The sequence below is a fragment of the Eptesicus fuscus genome, chromosome 17 (assembly GCF_027574615.1).
Source record: "Eptesicus fuscus isolate TK198812 chromosome 17, DD_ASM_mEF_20220401, whole genome shotgun sequence".
NCBI classification, from domain to species: Eukaryota; Metazoa; Chordata; class Mammalia; order Chiroptera; family Vespertilionidae; genus Eptesicus; species Eptesicus fuscus.
In genome coordinates, this window is record NC_072489.1 from 37,811,174 (window position 1) to 37,825,003 (window position 13,830).

General features: G+C 41.6%; 1 protein-coding gene across 2 annotated transcripts in view; it reads right to left on the reverse strand.

Annotated features, from left to right (window-relative positions):
• MYOF (myoferlin) overlaps positions 1–13,830 on the reverse strand; it is a 132,326-nt gene that overhangs the window by 51,288 nt on the left and 67,208 nt on the right. For both annotated transcript variants that reach the window (XM_008156899.3, XM_028133162.2), the window contains exons 20-26: positions 12,938–13,115; positions 11,606–11,730; positions 9,404–9,510; positions 6,868–7,060; positions 5,576–5,731; positions 3,909–4,040; positions 892–1,055 (exon numbers count right to left, since the gene is read on the reverse strand). In XM_008156899.3, the coding sequence (XP_008155121.2) occupies positions 892–1,055; positions 3,909–4,040; positions 5,576–5,731; positions 6,868–7,060; positions 9,404–9,510; positions 11,606–11,730; positions 12,938–13,115 (1,055 nt within the window). The remainder of the gene's footprint in view (positions 1–891; positions 1,056–3,908; positions 4,041–5,575; positions 5,732–6,867; positions 7,061–9,403; positions 9,511–11,605; positions 11,731–12,937; positions 13,116–13,830) is intronic.

The window sequence follows — 13,830 nt, forward strand, 5'->3', positions numbered from 1 at the left end:
TATTCCAGCATAATAGCTGAGTGCCAGTTTTAGTGCCCAGACTAGACTTGTAACACTCACAACCTGTGTGCCTTTGGATAAGTTAATTATTCTCTCTAGGTATCAGTTTCCTCATCTGTAAAGTGGAGCTAATACTATTATTTGTTGGGACATAAATCTCTGTGTGTCTTTTGCATTTCTGCACACAGAACCCTTAACTTTTGTTACAGACTGTCTTTTCAAGGATGTTTACATGGGAAACAAATTTGGAAGACAGAGAGGATATTTCTTTATGGAGCAAAGAGCCAGCATGCTTGTTACCCATTATAAAATATTTGGGTTCCCTAAACTCAAGCTTCCTCTCCTGCCACATCACCCATTGCATGTGCAAGTGTCATCTGACTGTCTTCTTGTCGCCCTGTGGGAATTGGGGCTCAGAGAAGTGAAGTAAATGTTAACACTCTGGTATTGCTATTGCTATGGATAATAAAACCCTTTGTCTCTGAACCAGGAGTCTTGTGTCTCCTACCTACCAGCATCCATGAAACTGGTAGGTTACTTTGCTAAGCTTACAAGAAGGTAAAAATCTCAGATATTTGATAATTTTTGGCACTACCTATCTTGTAGGGCTGCAGTCTAGATTCAGTAAGATGATATCAGTGCTTAGCACATGGCTCGACACATTCACACAAAAAAGTTCTCAATAAATGTTAGTCCCAGGGTCTTCTTATATTTGTTTGCCTCGTATGGGACACTAATGAAACCTTTCAAGTTTCTATGAATTTCTACAGACTTACTCCTGCTCATTGGGTGTTGCATAAATGTTATAAAAAATGGTGGGGAAGATTCATTTACTAATTTCTAGGGAAAAGCTTCAATGACATCATTTTTTTCAGAAAATGGAAAACTTACCTTCTTTCAGGATCAACTGTCCAGCTTCCTTCCCATTCCCAGCCCTTTGGAGGCAGAAAGAACTCCCTCTTGAGTTTTATTTTTCCTGTGACATCAGAAAATTTATGGCGACCCACTAATCCAGAAGTGCCCCATTTTCCAAACATAAGAGCTTGGTTTTCATACTATTAAAAAAAGAAAAATGGAGAAACACCATCAGAGAGCAAGCAATAGAACCAGCCCATAAATTTTTAAGCCCATCTAAGACTTAAGCTAACCAGTAATAGAAAGTGAAAAAGCTCAGAAGGTATGGACCAAACTTGGGCTGTTACTGATCATGCAATTTAGGATAAATCCAAGACTCAGTGTTCCCAAATATAAACCGGGGATAATCTAATACTATACATCTTATAAAGTTCAAATGTGCAAATGATTGGGAAAGTGCTTTGTGAAGAATGGTATATCATGCTAGTTGTTGCTATTATTATTTCGAATGGCTCCATATTGTTCTCTGAACCTAATCTTTTAGATACCTATAAAAAGTCCTCAGCTTATGAATATGCAGGCTTCTAAGTCTATTGGCAAACCTACTGCCTAGAAGTTGGGGCACATTTCCCCATAGGAAGAATATTATAACTGATGCTACATTTCCCAGACAATCCACAAAGAACTTGTCTGAAACACGAAGGTTGTTTAGCACCCAGCCTTTATGGGGTCTAAAAATCCTGAGCCTTCATGCCCACTGGTGGGTAGACCAAGACCTTTTTGGAAGCAGGTTCAGTGGCAATGGCAGACTCTGGTTTACAGGGCACGTCTTTCTACGTTAGAATTTATAAATCTATAATGATCTGCCCTTTATTATGTCAACTATCATAAAGGACTGATATTTGCTAGAGTGAGTGTCCCTGTTTGGATCCAGCAAAAAAAGTTCCATTTGTCTGCTGATGAGCTCATTGAGAAGATGATTGGCATAAGTGACAAGGGAGTTTTTGGCTAAAGGAGGAGGGAAGAAGCTTGAGTAGGGGCCTGATGGGGACATTGGGTTCAAGGACACAATAGTGCCTGTCTCAGATATTGGCTCTGAGCCCTGAGAGGAGATGAACTTGAGGAAGAAAATAGGGGACCTGTTTTCACGGGGGCTGTCAGACTTGGGGCATGTGCACCGCTCCTTTGGTTTCCAAGTGACAAGGACACAGAAAGAAGGAAGAAGGCATTCCTACCACTTCTGCTCGGAAGCCAGCATGGCTCTAGTGAAATCCAGGTTAGAAGCTTGGCACGGACAAGAGGGCATCAGCAGCAGCAGAGATGGGGGCCTCACGTGGCTCTGAGGCTGTGGCCTCTAACTAGCAGTTTGGGGGAAGGATTGTTAGCACAAGTGAAGTACCTCAGAGACTTCCAGAAATCTAGGGTGGGGAGGGATTTTGTAGAGAACTGAGGTCTGGTATTAGCACAGGAAGGAAAGAACCAGCGATATTTCCATTATTGTTGTAAGTGTGCCTCTACTGGTACTCACAGGCTGTTAGAATCTGGAGAAACTAGAGTCACACAAAACAAGTGAAAAGGGTGGATTATCTCTTTAAGGGAATTGAAACTCCAGTTCCCTCTAGGCAGGGAAGGATCTGGAAATGGGAAAGGGTGAAAGGGAGCCCTGGACTGGTCGATCCTTGCTCAGTGCTAGCTTCTCCAGGCTTAGCTCCAGCCACAGAGCTGGAAGGTAGGTGGAAGCCAAGAAATGCTAGAGGACTGCAGAAGCAAGCCTCTCCTATGTGTGCCCTGATGAACCTCCACTTCACATTACCCATCTGACTGGACATCAGCATCCACCACTCCTCCCCTGCAACCTCCAGCACACCCTCTATTTATATCCAATTGCACTTCCAAGCCTGCGCTGTAAGGACTCTGTGTGTCTCCCATGTGTTTCACTGTTTCTTAAATAACGTGTTCCCTGATACCTCTTATCTACCCACATTGGAATCACCTCTAGCACTAATCCCTCACTCAGCAACAGAACGAGAATCCCTGAAATGGCTCTGGCAGTCAGCATGTTTAACAAGACACCCCGTTTTACAATCACCGCAATAGATGATGAGATCCTTGAGGACAGGGCTTGGCTTCTTCATCACCTGCCTCTGTGCCTGGGATAAAGCCACTACTCCCTAAAAACTTGGATAGATGGGTGGATGGGTGGGTGGGTGGGTGGATGGATGAAGTCTGCTATCATGTATTTATTTATTCATCCAATAAATATTTATGTGTCAGGTACTGCTAAATGAATGAAATGTAAAAATTGAAGATAGCCATGGGTTTCTTGCCCAGCAAGCAGATAAGAACCACAATCCTGAACCAGCTGTCAGGTAGAGTGTCGGGCAGCAGGAACATGTATAAACTAGCTAGAAAGAAGGTGATCTCCCCATTTATTTGAGTATGAAGGCCCATCTGCAGAAGAAGGGAGTGCATCTGAAAATTATCAAAAGAAACCCACTGAATACATATAATAAATTCACCTCAAAAAGCATGTTGAGTTTAAAATAGTATATCAAGAACAAATCCAAATAACTCTGTGTTTAGCTGTCTAGTTTGTGAAAATTATTTTCATTGGTTTAATTGTAATGAAACTTTTAATAACCAAAAGTCGATTTTTAACTCAGTGAAGGTTTTACAAATTATCTCTATTGTCTTTGAAGTACTCGGGCAGCGTTTTCTTTGGCCTCAGGCAAACCCACCTGAGGCTTTCCCTCAGCGAGAAGGGAGTCTCCTGTGGTTTCCAGGCTCCTGACCCAGGCAGGCTTCTCAGGGTCTGCACTGTCCAGTGCCCTCACGCCTGGGTTGTCTTTGTGTGAATCACTCGGCCTGTGTCCCAGTGGTGACAATAAAACCTCAAGTCAATCTTTCCCTATTCCCTCGGGCTCGGGTCCCTTGGCTGGGATTTTAGGCAGTAGTGATGAGGTTGGTGGTTTCAAATATGGGTGTTTCCCCTAAGGATGAAAGGCAAATGTACCCCCACAAAGAGGAAAAGAGAGTGACGACGTGAAATGTACCATTTCAGCAAAGACAGTGAATGTTCCCTCGGCGAAGCTATTGAACTTCTTCTCAACGGCACTTAAGCCCAGCCAGATGTTCACTCGCAACTCCGCAGGCACCTTTGGCCCACTGCTTTTTTCCTGTGGATACTGAGAGGCGCACAAAGACGTGATACATTATGGGGGGCACGGCATGGGCTGTGACATTAACATGCAGCCAAAAGCAGGCCAAACATCCAACCATTGCTCTCACCGGAAATTTTAGGTTTTCGCAGTTAAAATATTTCAAAAAATGTAAAACAGTATCACTTTGCTCTCTGATTTTTAAAGGAAGTACAGTTATATGGGATAAAAACATGCAACTCATGTCAACATGTAATGGGGCTATTATTATTATTTTAAAATGAATTAATAAATATTTTTTAAATGGCTCACTTTTAGTTTATATAGCGGTAAACATTAATAGTCACAATCCACATAAACAAAAGCTCTCTGGAGTCTTCAACAATTTTTGTAAAATCAATGTTTTTGTGGAAAGGAGTCCCAAGACCAAAAAGAACCCCACTGAATTAAATAATTCCCTAAACTGGATAATGAGTATTAACAAAATCAATAAATATATAAAACATTCCCTTAAAAGCATTTTGCTGTGTATCCACCGAGTTCTAAAATCTAACACAGAGAAAAGCACTCTGCCTCCTCTCTCACCCCTGGTGCAATTTTATTTATTAATCAGTTTGCTTCCACCCACTGATGAGGTCAATTAAATTTGTGCTTCTATCTTAAGTAATATTTATCCCAGCAAGAGGTACTTGAGAGAAAATAATCACTCCAGTTCTATTTTCACCCTAAAGAGCAATGAGTACATTTATTAAAGGTTAGCAGATTCCTCCTTGTTTTAAGAGAACACTCTCCCCTGTTGTTTTTTGTTGTTGTTGTTTTTCTCTTCTTGCTCTTTATTCCTCCCCTGCAAATCCAAAGAACTCATTGGGTTCAGTCCATGGAGAGGAATGTTAAGCATGCGACTGACAACGATTCTGGTCTCTGTTGCCAGTCCCAGGGTCTCCTTTGGCTCTCCATATGCACACACTGAGCAGGTCTTAATCCAGGGCCCTGGGATGGGTTTATGGGTTCTGAATCATATGCAAAATACTGGATGAACGTGAGATGTTAATTATTCTAGAGGAGAGGGCCAACAGCTTTTATCAGGTATTTAAAGGAGTCCATGACTCTAAAAAATGCCCGGAACCCCTGCCCTAAAGTAATAATTTTCCCAAATTTTCAATTTGAGAACCCATTTAGTTAGGGAATAGATTCCACGGACTACCTATATAATATATACTTTTTTCTACTCCCAAACACTCCCTAGAAAGGAAGGGGAGAAAGGCATTGGTTTGCATGAGGCTTTAGAAATCAGTGGAAAAATTCATGCCAGAAAGCAAAGCATTCACAATGCCATGTAAATATCAATGTCGCAAAGACCTCTCCAGAGTCCTTGAATGAATGCCAACAAAACTTGGACCACTCTCTGGGAATTACCACCCCAGAGGAAGGGGCCAGGATGGGCTGGAATTGATCACTGGTGCCCTAGCCATGCAATGACTGGCAAACTGTAAAGCAGCCCTTTCTCGGGAATATGGGCTTTGCATTTAAGTATTTCACATTACACAGTGATGAAGCCATACCTTCAGAAAGATGGTTTGGATCTTCCCACAGTACTTCCCAGATGCATTCTCCCCTCTGGTGGAGTACAAAACCTGATGTGCGGGAATGCGTGCGTAGGCCAGTCTTTTCTCTCCCCGGATCATCCAGATGATAATGTCAGGCATGCTGTTCTGAGGCTGGTCACGTGGGTGGATGGAAAAGGAAGCAAAGCTAGCATTAGTCTAAATGCACATGGACTTGCAGGCTGGACCTGCGGGGCTCCACTTGGCCAAGAAACACTGTGATCAGGGCTTGTCTGGCCCACATTCCTGAGTCTCACATCTTTTAGGACCACACTGGGAGCCCACAGGGCTGGGAGAGGCTGTGCATGGCCAAAGAGCACAGCGGGAAGCAGAAGGGGGCTTCACCTGCCCAAAGCCCTGCTCGCTGGGCTCTGACAGGTGTTTTCGGAAATCCCGCCTCTTATCTTGCCCATCATTTGAAGAAAGCCATCAACAGTAGTCAAAGGGTTACAAATTTCATATGTTTTCCAATATGAAATATTCATTTAGTTTTTAAAAACCACTTTTTTATTATAAAGGTAATACAAGTTCACTATAGAAAATTTGAAAGCACCGAAGTATAAAAAGTAGAAAATAAAAATTATCTGTAATCACATGTGTTTTTTCAAATGTATTTCTATTTACAAACACATTAGTCCCCTGCCCCACCTGAGAAGGTCAGTAGGAGGGGTCCTCTGTTCCTTGCTCTTTCAGTCCACAGAGGTTAACGGCAATCAAAATTTCTCCAGCCCTCACTGTGTGCCCTGCACCGTGTTAAGCCCTTGACACTCACCATCCTCTTTAGCCTTTATGAAACGGTGCTGTGAAGTGAGTACTATATTTACCTCCATTTTACATGAAAGGAAACTGAGGCTTAGAGAGTTTGGATACTTTGCCCAAGTTTACGCATGGTAGATCCAGATTCAAAGTCAAGTCTTCCCAATTCTAATCAAAGGTGGCATTTGCTCCTTATCTGCTACTTTATCACTCTACTTGAAATACTCTCTGTTCTGTGATTATGATAATGATTTGTCCATTCTGAAGACCTTCCTAGGACCACCAACTCAAAATTCTTCTGCCCTGACTTCAATGATGTTCATCCCATTACCCATTAGCATCTTGGCCAGCAACTCCTTGATTTCATCATCCATCAGATCTGGCCAAAATCCAAGGCAATGTACTATGTTTCCCTACCACCATCTCTATCCTATGCCATTCCACAGGATCCTCCTTCTATATAAAGTGACATTCGTGCAGTTTAAAAGTTTTACCTCTTCAGTCAGTTGCATTAATTTATCAAGCCAGTCCTCAATTTCCCCCACTGTGGACTTCACGTCTGTGGCTTCAGACCTCATCTTCACAGCTGCCTCATGAATCTGGGAGAGAGACCTGGACCGCAGCTTTTGGATCTGAGTATCTAAAATTGTGACATTAGGGTTTCCTTCCATCGGAGGCAACGTGTAGCTAAAAAACAACAAAACAAAACAGAGTTTGCAGAATAGCTTTTTAGGCTTCAGAACTGTCAAAGTCATTTATATTTGGTTTCCATCTTTCAAACCACACCATTTTCCTAACTGCATGGGCAGGTGTAAGCTGAATAGACTGTATATGGCATTGGTAGATCAGATGTTCCAGTTAAGACTCTCCTCACTCTCAAGAGAAATGCAGGGGGATTAAAATTTCAAAGCGATTCCTTGGATTTGACCCAAGGCCCATAGAACCAATGGAAAGAAGATGGAAACAGTAGCAGCAATTTGGAGAAATGGCCTTTCCTTCCTATAATCATTGTATAGAACCACAAAATGAATGAGAAGGGAGATTAGAAACCATTTAGCCAACGAGTTCTTAACTTAGGGTCCATATACCCCTATGTCACCTGTGGGTGAGCCTGAGGAAGTGTGTAAATCCCTGGAACCTATAAAGAAAAGTGTACATTTGTGTTGACATGCAGTGTAACATAACAAGAAAGAACACGGGCTTTGGAGCAGGCTACCTGGTACAAATCTTGGCTCCATCATTTACTAGCTCTGTGATCTCTTATCTTCCTATCTTCAAATGTGGGGGGGGGGGAAATATCTACCTTTTAGGATTGTTGTGGGAAGTAAATGAATTAATATATGGAGAGCATTGACAGCAATGCCTAATACAAATTAAAGTCTAAGTAATGTTGCCATCATCATCATCATCTCATCAGGTATTCAAAGGGGCCCAGGAGCTCCCAAGAGGTTAAGAACCGCTTGTGTAGGCCAAGCTCTCATTCAAAATGAGAAGTCAAGAATAGCTGAGCTGGGGCCATAAAGGTCATCTTCTGCCAGCGCTTCCCTCTCCACATGGTAGCTGGCGGGGACACAGGGTAAAGTTGTCACCAGTTCCAGGAAGTTCTATTCACATTGTCTCTACCTGGAATTTCCACTGGCTTGAATTTCACCCAGCTTCTTAAATGAAGGAAATCCAACCATGACTTCCCGTAAACACAAACTTCCTGTTACATAAAGTTTCAACGATTCCCATTTAAATCTTCAAGAAATAGTTCACATGCATTTGATTCTTCAAAAAGAGATTCTTCAAGAACAGGGAACATAGATATTTCTGTGTTTCACTCAGCAAACCTTAAAATTCGCATTTTTGACATGAAAGGCATAACGAAATATTTGTGTGGTTACATTAGTAATTATGGCAATGCATTGGAAGGGTTAAGTCCCTGGAATGATTCTTTGATGCATAAATAAATACAGAAGCTGCTAGCTCAAAAGTCACATGTGAGACTTGCAATAAATAGATGCTAACAGTGTGAAACACGTAGCAAGAAGTAGAGTTGCACTTATAAACCCAACTCTGGGCATCAGATGCATCATTTCACCTCCTTGGGCAGCTGTTTTCTCATCTATAAAGTAAGGAGACTGGAAGAGATGACCTCTCAGACCCAGATTAAAATTCTCTGAATATAAACCAGTACCCAGCAGTACTTTAATCTTCGCTGCATGTCAATTACCTGGTTACACCACTAGAAGGCACAAGAAGACAGGGAGACAGAACATTGGAGTTTGGGGGTTGGGGGGGAGGGAGAAGATGACTCTGGTTCTTGCTGCTTGTGAGAACTATTCAATATGCTTTTCTTTCGGAACTTCCCTGTCCACTGCTTTATTAGCCAATATTTAAAACGAGTTTGGAATGAATCACTTCCCCCTTTGATTTCCAAATACCCAGAGATCTGAGCTGTTTCCCCAAGTCACGGTTATGAAAGGTTATCTGGCTCAAGTCAAAGTTACTGACTTTACCTAAAGGAGGCTGGGCCGGAGTGTTCACTAGGCAATCAGGAAATGAGCACGTAAAAGAGCTGTTTCTGAAAAATGTGTTGAAATTACAAACGATGTTCTGAATGGCAAAATTGATGCTCTGCCTCCAGATTCCATTCTCTGTAGGAGCTGGGAGATTGGTGGGAGGCAGAGGCACAGCCCTGCTCCCCCCACACTCCTCGCCTGAGGCTGTGCTGGGATGTGCTTCCTGGAGTCAGGCCCCAGCCGCCCTCAGCCTCCCTCAGCCTCCCTCAGCCTCCCTCAGCCTCCCTCAGCCTCCCTCAGCCTCCCTCAGCCTCCGGGGCTGCTTTAGAATTGGCACCAAATCCGAAAGTGGAGCTTTTCCTGTGGTGATTCAGACTCCTCCCAGGGCCTGCCTTTTGAGAAGCCTGACTAATTGAAATTTATTTTTCTGATGAACATTAGGGATAATTCTAGAGGCTCGTCTAGTCGTATAGTTTAAGAGAGGGAAGCATGTCTGGAAATTCTGAGATACACAAAATCAGTTTACCTTGTGTCTTCTATAACTTCATCAATCAGCTTCAACCATATTTCTGCCAACTGGTTTGCAGGAATTTTACCCTGTATCCCTGATTTTAGAGCCTCTATGTTTGATTGCTGGGAAAGAGAGGAAAGAGTTGGTAATTGTGCATTATGCCAATTTAACTTTAATTTTCAATTTAAAAAATACACAAAAGACCTAACAGAAAAACCGGAGATTTTTTTGTTTGTTTGTTTATTGTTTTGCTTTTTATAATGCTCACCATAGCCTAGCACTATTTATTTTTTCTTCAAAATGCAGTCAACACTGATATGCTTAAGTACTAGGACAACCTTTTCATATGGCTTTGGACCCTTGAAACTGTGGACACAAAAGGGGCCACATACTAAACCTGACAAGCTCAGGGGAGGCCTGTATAGTGAGCGGGCCTTACAAACGCAGAGACCTAGAGTAAACACATAGGATGCTCTGAAATGAAAACTTCCTGACTAAAAGCAAGTCATGGTGGGTTGTCATGTCCGAGGCTGGTATCTTCCTTGCCAAAAGTCAATGTTTACCTTAACTGAGCCTGTCTATTGCCTTTTTGTTTCTACTCTATCAGACATTTGGGATGTCAGAGTAATCCCTTTTTCCCAGACTCCTCAGGGTACAATCTCCCACCAGAGCAGGAGACCACAGAACCCCTCACTATTATCTTCTTTGCTTCATGCCATCTCTTAGTGCTGTAAATGTTAATTGTTAACTATCCTGTGCTCACCAATGTGAAAGAAGCATCTTTCCATTTTACTTTTTATCCAAATCCCAGAGATTTCCCCACTTTGCCTTCGCCTGCCCCCTTAATCTACCACCAATGAATTTCATGTAACCCTGTTTATGTCTCCTCCTTTTATTCTATGTATAAAATAAGATGCAAAGCTACCATTCTCTGGAACATTTCCTCAATCCATTAAGATTTTGCTTCCTGGCAATTGTCATCAGTTTGGTTCAAACAAACTCATAAAAATTCTTACAGGTTTGGATGTTTCTTATGTCAACAAAACCATGTAAATATATTATGTACTCAAATAGCAATAAAATAAAATCAACAAAGATGGGGGAAAGGAACCCTAAAATGGAATATGAAACAGGAACAAATGAACCTGAATTATATTTCAGATGAATAACATAACTACACTGAACTTACCAAAGTAACTTTTCAACACAATACTTTCACTATATACCCTCTGTTTAAAGAAAAGAAAAAAATCATAAACATATCAAACTCTAATTAGTTTTTTTTCATTGTAGTTTATCTTTGGATTTTAGGACTAAATAAATGAGTAACTATATTGAGAATAATGAAAATCAAGTTTCTCATTGCTGGAGAAGGGAGTTGTAAATATAGAAGTAGGGAAGACTAGTACCTTTATCTCAACCATGTTCCCTTTCTCCTCATCAACGTCAACTAGGTGTATAATTAGAGATACTACAACTAAGCAGCTTTTATCACAGTGAACCCCCAACCTCCAAACAAGGAGGGTTCCTCTAGTCTACAGCCAGAGTGGAAAATGTCAGGCTCTGGTTCCTTTGAGCCCACCTCTTCCCACAGTAAAGATTTTTACGACTTTAACAGCAAAACTCTAAGGGTTGCATATTTCTATTGGAATGAACCATTCTCTACACCATATTCACATACAAATGTGGCAGACACTGTGAGTTTTGCCCCCTCACCTTCAATATCCATCCTCCCTATTCCACAATAAGAACAGTTTTATCTGGCCATATGCCAGCCCAGATATGAGTGCATTTCCCAACGCCCTTGCAGTGAGATGTGGTCATGTGACTGGGTTCCGGTCAATGGAAAGTGAGTATAAATCAAGTGTGTGACTGCTGGGTCTTTTCCTTCAAAGGAAAGACCTGTGTCATCTTCTCTCCCTCTTTTCCCCTTCCTCAGTCTGGAGGGTAGGTGTAACAGTGAGCTGCCTCTTCCACAAAAACAAATGACAACTCCTCAGTGATGGTAGAGCAACAAGAGGGAAAGAGCCTGGGTCCCCAGCACCACTGAACCTCCATACCAGCCTTGGATCACCTACCTCAACTGTAACTAAAGAAACTGCTTTTATCTTGCTTAGCACTATATTTTGAGGTCTTGTGTTAGAGTGGCCTAGCCTGTATCTCTACTAATACCTAATTCTGTCTGGTGAAAAGAAAATGTAGAAGAGATAAACTTACCAGCCGTTCTGCCATGACTAAGAGAGTGTTTACTGCATCCAGGCGATGACTAATATCCTCCCAGTATGAAGTCAGGGTAACAACTGGCTTTGTGTGGGCCCAAGGCAGGTAATAATAGTAGTTCCCTGGTGTAGAACATTGAGGGTCAGGGACATTGTACACTTAAACAGCATGCTTATTAAAGAGATGGGCAAACTGGGTTATTGTTTAGTTGTTTGCTAAGGAAATGGTCTAGGTGGTAGGGTTCTTTAATTTTATTCAATTATGCAACTGAGGGATAGACAGAAAGTTCTTATTTATTCAGCCTGTTTTGAAAAACTCTCTAAAATGCCCTAGTAAACCAAACATATAGCAATCTTTTTAGGATTTTCAGTGGTTTGGGATCATGTACCTGAACATCACTGATGATTACATAACACAGTAGCAGACAATATAGAGAGCACAGGCGATTAGATTGAATGTGTTTGTCCCTGAAAACTGCTCTTCTAAATGAATATTTTTGTTAGAAGTGGGGCAACAAAAAAGAACTTCTGTTTTTAAAAAGACTTAGCTAGATACATGGGGTTTGGTATTACTTAGAATTATTAGCCAAGTTTCTAGAACATTTTATATTTTAACATTGCTTCTTCAAAAATTAGGTAAAAACTATATGAATCTGTTGGAACATTTGATCAGAATTTCTCCCTCATTTCTCTATGTTCTTAAACCACTTGTCAATATCTTTATTAGGGCATTCTCATACTCTGCCTTCTTCTTATGGTTTATTTTAAATACTAGAATGTAAGTTCCTTAAAAGCAGGGACTGTTTCTCATCCATCTTTGTGTAAGTAGAGCTACTTAATCCGCACAGAAGATGAAGAAGATGAAGAAACTGATGTTAGAATTCAGTGATGTGGCTAAGGTCATAGTGCTGGCGAGTGACCGAGCAAAGACCAGAAGCTTGATTTTCCAGGCTCTGAGCAAGAGTCCCACTTCAACTACTCAATCTAAGAGTGACTGGGGGCCTGGCAGGGCAGAGGTGAGAATAGGCAGGAGATGTTTTCAGGGAGCTCAGTGATCAGCATGTTGCCATCTTGTGACTTTACAAAACGGAGCCAGTGTAAAATCTGGGCATGGGATGGGGTAAGGGGCTCAGCACAGGGCCCCAGCTTCTTTGGTTTGACTCGTCTTAAAGGTGCCTGAACTCCAGCCACCTCTCCTCCCCACTCAACCTTTTCCTTCCCACTAAGCATTTACTGCAGATAACGGCTGCCAGAGGGAGAACGCGCTGCGTGCTTCTTGTCCTGTGGTGCACCCACTCTAACCGCGCACGGGAGAGAACGTCAGTCTTACCATCAAATATGGCACGGCTGTACTGAGTGGTTGATGCCAAAGGCTTACAGGTCGAGTCAAACTTGTTGCCATAGTTCCCAATGCTGACTTCAAACTGAATGGCCTCGCCAACATCTTGCAACATGGTGGCCGAATGGAACACAGCAGACAGGCTGTACTTTCGCCTTCGCTGATATTTCTATAAAGTGTGAGCAGACATAAGGCTCAATGAAATGCCTCTTGCTCTAATTTACATGTAGATTTCCAGCAAATACAATTCGGAACCTAATAATTAGTGTTGGGTTAAAGGCCAGTGAAGAATGTCCTTGAATCTCGCAGTTTCCCTTGTACTCATACAAGTGGGCAAATATAGAATGTTCATTGCAGCACTGATTGAAATAGAGATAAAAATGAAAACCATACAAATATCTATTAATAGGCCCCTGGTTAAACAAATGTTGCCTCCATATAAATGAATAAAAGTTCATAAAATATTTACATATATTGACATGTGCAAACATGGAAAAAGGGTATTTAAAAGTGAACCCATTAAATATACATTTTAATATTGGCATGTGCATGAAGAAAGTCTGGAATAATATAAACCAAATTGTTAACAGATATGTTGGGGAATGTAGAGAGCTTATGGTTAACTTTACTTTCTAACATACGTTTTTAATTGTTTGAATTGTTTAAGTATTAACTTTCTAATCAGAAACAATAAAAACTTTTAATGTCAAATTCAAAAATAAGTGAAATTAGTCCAGGTGTTGTGACTCAGCGATTGAGCATCGACCCATGAACCAGATCACGGTTCACACATGCCGGGTTTGGGGCTCGATCCCCAGTAGGGGATGAGCAGGAGGCAGCCAATCAATGATGTTTCTCTCCCATTAATAGTTCTATCTCTTTAT